At 48.1% G+C, this 6,143-nt stretch overlaps 1 protein-coding gene across 1 annotated transcript; it reads left to right on the forward strand.

The window, feature by feature from the left end:
* The first annotated feature begins 2,839 nt into the window (after positions 1–2,839).
* On the forward strand, positions 2,840–5,455 carry LOC122927211 (zinc finger MYM-type protein 1-like). Its single transcript, XM_044278854.1, has one exon. The coding sequence runs from the start codon at positions 2,840–2,842 to the stop codon at positions 5,453–5,455; it is 2,616 nt and encodes an 871-aa protein (XP_044134789.1).
* Positions 5,456–6,143: the final 688 nt, after the last annotated feature.

Here is a 6,143-nt window from a genome sequence, read left to right on the forward strand (position 1 = left end):
CTCCTCCTTCCTCCTCCTTCCACCTCCTTCTTCCTCCTCCCTCCTCCTCCCAGTCCTCCCTCCTCCCTGCGGTCACTCACGTCAGCGCCGGCGCCGGGCCCGTGAACTCCCGCGAGACCTGTGCGAACTCCTGTGCAGGTCTCGCGGGAACACGCGCCTGATCTCAGACGGGATCCGGACGTGACGAAGAGAGGACGTGTCTCGTGAGAAGAGGACCCGCCGAGGCGCCGACCGGAAGAACAGAAGAAGAAGAACCGAAGTTCCTCTGCCCTGCCCGCGACGGTCGGTAAGTAAAAGCCGGGGGGGGGCGCGCGGGACCCGACCCGACCCAACCGGACCCTGGGGCCGCCAGCAGCCAGCAGATCAGCAGCCAGCAGATGACGGGGGTAGCAGCAGCAGGAGGGCACACTAGGGCGGCCCACAGCCCCCCAGGCAAATGACCGGGGGGGGGCAGCAGCAGGCCCACAGCCCCCCAGGCAAATGACCGGGGGGGGCAGCAGCATGGCACACTATGCCCAGCGGCATACATGGCACACTATGCCCCCCCAGGCACCCCCGGGCCCTGGCAGATGACCGGGGGGGGATGGGGGTTGCAGCAGCCAGCAGGGCACACTAGGCCCCCAGCTCCCCAGGCACCCCCCCCTGGCAGATGACCGGGGGGGTAGCGGGCTAGCGGCAGGACACACTAGGCCCACAGGCATCCCCCCGGAGTGGCAGATGACCCGGGGGGGGAGGTTTAGCGGCGGCAATCTCTGGCAGGAAAAACCTGCAGGGCCGCAGCAACAGGGCACACTAGGCCCCCAGCCCCTCAGGCATCCCCCCTGGCAGATGACCAGGGCGGGGGGGGGGGGGGGGAGTTGGGGGCAGCGGCAATCTCTGGCAGGAAAAGCCCGCAGCAACAGGGCACACTAGGCCCCCAGGCATCCCCCCTGGCAGATGACAGGGGGAGGGTTTACAGTCACTGGCACTCGTCTCTGGCAGGAAAAGCCCGCAACAGGGCACACTGAGTCTGACTGTAAACCCTCCCCCCCTCCCCCGGTCATCTGCCAGGGGGGATGCCTGGGGGCCTCAGTGTGCCCTGTTGCGGGCTTTTCCTGCCAGAAACGAGTGACTGTAGTCTGTCAGGGGGGGGGCTCAGTTTGCCCTGTTGCTGCGGGCTTTTCCTGCCAGAGACAAGTGCCAGTGACTGTAGTCTGTCAGGGGGGGCTCAGTTTGCCCTGTTGCTGCGGGCTTTTCCTGCCAGAGACAAGTGCCAGTGACTGTAAACCCTACCCCCCCCCCCCACCCCCCCACCCCCGTCATCTGCCTTGCTTTGATGGGATTGCCAGATTGGGGCCTGGGCTGATCTGATCATCTGAGGGGGTCTTTGAAAGCAAAGACCGTCTTTGCTTTCAAAGACCCCCTCAGATGATCAGATCAGCCCAGGCCCCAATCTGGCAATCCCATCAATAAATTCAGGCTGCCCCAGGGCCCCACTGCTGCAGGTCATTGTTCTCAGCAGCAGGCCAGCTGCTTTACAGAGTCTGACTACTTTTAGTAGGGCCCCTGGCCTGCTGCTGAGAACAATGACCTGCAGCAGTGGGGCCCTGGGGGGCAGCCTGAATTTATTCATGGGATTGCCAGATTGAGGCCTGGGCTGATCTGATCATCTGAGGGGTCTTTGCTTTCAAAGACCTCTCAGATGATCAAATCAGCCCAGGCCCCAATCTGGCAATCCCATCAAAGCAAGGCAATTCGGCTGATTGATCTGGTGGCTGATGGGGGGGGGACGACTTTGAGTCTGAGGTCTGATGGGCATGGGGGGATGACTGGGGGGGGTCTTTGGGCTGATGATTGATCTGGTGGCTGAGTGGGGGCGGGTCTTTGGGCTGATGGGGATTGAGGTAGCTGATATGAGGTCTCTTTGCAGAGAGACTCACTGAGGCCAGCAGCAGCCATTTTAGTCAGATTACAGCTACTCTGCAGCTTTGTCTGTAATCTGACTGTAATGGCTGCTGCTGTATTCAGTCTCTGCCACTGCTGCTTTTAGGGTGGCCAGACGTCCGGTTTTAGGCCTGACAGTCTGTTTTTTAGACTCCTGGTCTGACACAAGGCCACGCCGGACGGCCATAATAAGTCCCCCTTTTTTGTTGTTAAAGATGATGCGACGGCAGGTCCGGCTTAGGCATAGTCACTGCTCGTCTGCCACTGCCCCCTTGCCTGACTCTATACTACAGTCACTTACCCACCTCATTCTCTCTCTCTCTGCCAGACATTTTTGCCAGCCTGAAACCTGGCCCAGGAGCAGCACTCATTCAGCCAGCCAGAGCACACACTGAGCCCATCCAGCCTCCAGCATTCAGCCTTGCCAGGCAGTTGCCACAAACTTTCAGCAGGTCGATTCAGCAGCTTTCAGCCGGAGCAAGCTCAGGTAAGAGTTACTATCTGGCCTTGGTATGTTCTGTATATTATTATATGTCAGCTGACCTGGTATAAGGTATACATCTTCTGGTACATTAACATGTATAACTTATACCAGCTGTATATATATAATCATATAAGGAGATACCAGGTTATACCAGCATGGTCCCTATCACTATATACAGGAAGATGTATAAGTTATACCAGCTGTACATATATATATAATTATATACATAACAGGAGATGTCCAGGTTATACCAGCTATACATATATACTTATATACAGGAGATGCATAGGTTATACCAGCATGCTTCATATTGGAGACACATGGAGGAGTTGGGGACGCATATTCAGGGCTGCAGTTTATGGTGGAATTATAAGAATAATTAGGTTAAGGTTTTTTTTTAACTTTATTTACAGAAAACTAATTCTTCAAAGTATGGCATCCTATCAACATAAGAGTGATGCTCAGAAACGTAAACAAAAAAGGGAAGACAGTTTGATAACTTCCAAACTTCCAAAAATAAGCAGCTACTTTTCCACTCCTACACCTGCTAGTGTTCCTCCTGTACAGAGTAACACTGAAAGTGAAATGTCTGTGGAAAGTGCTGTTAATGTCAGAGAGGTGGAAAGTGCTGTTGATGTCCGAGAGGTGGAAATCAGCGAGTGCACTTACTCCAGTTCTTTAGATGTAGCAGGTGACGAGAATCCCGATGAAGGTAGTAGCACAAGTCTACCAACTAAAGAAATAGTGCAGTCAACAGAAAGCACCAAATCAGGTGATGATTTTGAATTGTTGAAATCTACAGAGGTTTCTATAGAAAGTATTGTTGTGGGAGAGAAACATGTTACTGATAGGGGACATTACCCTATTACAATAATGGATTCAAATGTCAAAAGATTTATAATAGCTCATGGCCCGTGCCGACCTCCAGGACCTTTTCCACGAGATGATGAGAGAAGGTGCTTTTCTGAAAGCTATTATGTACGCGTTACAAAAACAGGCCTTAAGATCCCTGTGATGTGGCTATGCTACTCGCCTAAACTTAACGTAGCCTACTGTGAACCATGCTGGCTGTTTGGGGACCGTAAAAAGACAGGATTTGAACCTGCATGGGCCAAAGGAATACAGAAATGGCAAAGGCTTTCTGCAAGAATTCAGGCTCGTGAGTCTTCCAAAACTCATATAGAAGCCTGTGTAGTGTATGAACAGTGGAGGAAGAACAAAACAATAGATGAGGAAAATGAAAAGCAAATTAGACAGGAAAAAAACTATTGGAGACAAGTTTTACATAAGATTGTCAATGTAACATTAACAATGTCAATGGCTAATCTTTCCTTCCGTGGTCATAGAGAAAAACTTGGCGAGGTAAACAATGGGAATTTTCTCTCCATTATAGAGCTGCTCGCGGAATATGACCCTGTTCTAAAGCAACTCCTCCAGTTACCCCAAAAATCAGTAAGATACTTGAGTCCTAGAATCCAAAATGAAATTATAGACATACTTTCAAATAAGGTCCGGAACATCATTGTGTCTGAAATAAAACAGGCACCTTTTTTTTCTATTATAATGGATACTACACAGGATATATCAAAAGTAGACCAAATGAGTCAAATAATAAGATATGTTTCTGTGGAAAGAGATGAAAGCCAGAGAGCAACTAGTGTGGAGATCAAAGAGGTTTTCCTAGGGTTTCATGCCGTTGAGGACCAGAGTGCTGCAGGCCTTGAACATGACATTTCCTCATGCATAGAGAGCAACGGCCTCAATATAACAAAATGTCGTGGCCAGGGGTATGATGGGGCAGCGACAATGAGTGGGGTGTATTCTGGTGTTCAGGCTCGAATTGCACAGAGAGAAAAAAATGCCTTGTATGTACATTGTACAGCTCACAATCTCAACCTGGTACTTCAGGATGCTGTTGGGAACATACCAGAAATTTCTAGTTTTTTTGAAGTGGTCCAGGAATTGTATGTTTTTTTGGGGGAAAGCATACGCAGATGGAACATTCTTTCATCATTCTCTACAGAGTCCTCAATTACATTGAAAAAACTTTGCCCCACTCGATGGTCATCTCGCCATGATTCACTGCTTGCTCTACGCTTTCGTTTTGTGGACATTATGCAAGCTTTAACAAAAATAAACTTGATATCATCCAAGCCAAAAGAAAGGGATGATGCTGCTCGCCTTAGAAATAAATTAGGATCTTTTCAATTTGTTTGTCTCGTCCTGCAAAGCAAGATTTTTGACACCATAAATGTGGTTTCTAAATTGTTGCAGTCAAAAAATATAGATTTATCCAGTGCAGCACATCTTATACAAAAGGCAGCTCCAGTCTTTTCAAAATATAGGGATAATTTTGATGGAGCAAAACAAACAGCGGTAGAACTGGCAGAAAAGTGGAACATCCAGCCGCAGTTTGAAAACAAGAGAGCAAGAAAAGTGAAGCGTCACTTTGATGAACTTTCAATAGATGAAAGGTTGCAGGATCCAGAACAATACTTTAAAACGGGTGTGTTTTATAGGTGTTTAGACATTGTGACCAACCAGCTGTCTAACCGATTTGCTGGAATGAGCAATGTCATGCAGCGATTTAATATACTACAGCCTACAGTACTTGCCTCTGAAACCGATGATGATTTGTTCAAAGCTGCTTCACAGCTACAGGAATGCTACCCAGAGGACATGTCACCAGCTTTCCCAGAACAGCTTCTGAGCTTCCGATCAACATTTCAGGAAGAGATTCGTAGATGCTCCACTGTAAAGGACCTTTCTCACCTTCTAATTGTTGAAAATTGTGCCTTGTCATCCAATCTACAAGATGTGTGCATAGCGTTGCTGCTGTTCCTCACCATTCCAGTTACAGTTGCAAGTGCAGAAAGGTCCTTTTCAAAATTAAAGTTTATAAAAAATTACTTGAGAAGCACCATGTCCCAACAGAGACTTTCTGGCCTGGCTCTGTTAAGTATTGAAAATCAGAGAGCTAGAAGACTTAACATTGAAGCCATTGTGGACAACTTTGCTGAAATGAAAGCACGGCAGCGTCCATTTTAAAGAGATTCGTAAGTTTTCAGTTCGGCCTTGATGTTCGGCCCTCAGTTCTGCCTTGTGTTCAGCCTTGATGTTCGGCCCTCAGTTCTGCCTTGTGTTCGGCCTTGATGTTCGGCCCTCAGTTCTGCCTTGTGTTCGGCCTTGATGTTCGGCCCTCAGTTCTGCCTTGTGTTCGGCCTTGATGTTCGGCCCTCAGTTCTGCCTTGTGTTCGGGCCTCGTTTTGGCCCTTAGTTTGGCTTGCCGTTTTGAGTTTATACTAACCTTTGTTGCATGGTTTTAAATTGTTGTACTAACCAAGTTATTTAACAGTTTATTCTTTATTGTTACTAAAAGGTGCTAATACATGGTTCTTCCTTGGTTACTTTCTGCAGATCGATCTTCTCGTTATGTTGTGGATGTTTGTTGAAAAGTTCTATTAAAGAAGATTTTAATGTTATAGAGCTGGAAGGCATCTTGTTTGAATTTACCAAGTTGGAAGTTACCATTGTTTGTCTAGCAATCCTGTTTCATGAATAAGATTCCTCGTTATGGAAGATTTGAGTAAGTTACTTCTATTATGTGTCTGAACTACAGTGGAAATAGTATAAAGTGGTAAGTTATTGCTGTTTCTTATTTCTGCAGGTTCAGACTTCATCCAGCTTGCTGTAGCAAATAAAATACGGTTTGGAACCAGCGGAGAATTTGAGTAAG

This window comes from Bufo gargarizans, chromosome 1, assembly GCF_014858855.1.
Source record: "Bufo gargarizans isolate SCDJY-AF-19 chromosome 1, ASM1485885v1, whole genome shotgun sequence".
NCBI classification, from domain to species: Eukaryota; Metazoa; Chordata; class Amphibia; order Anura; family Bufonidae; genus Bufo; species Bufo gargarizans.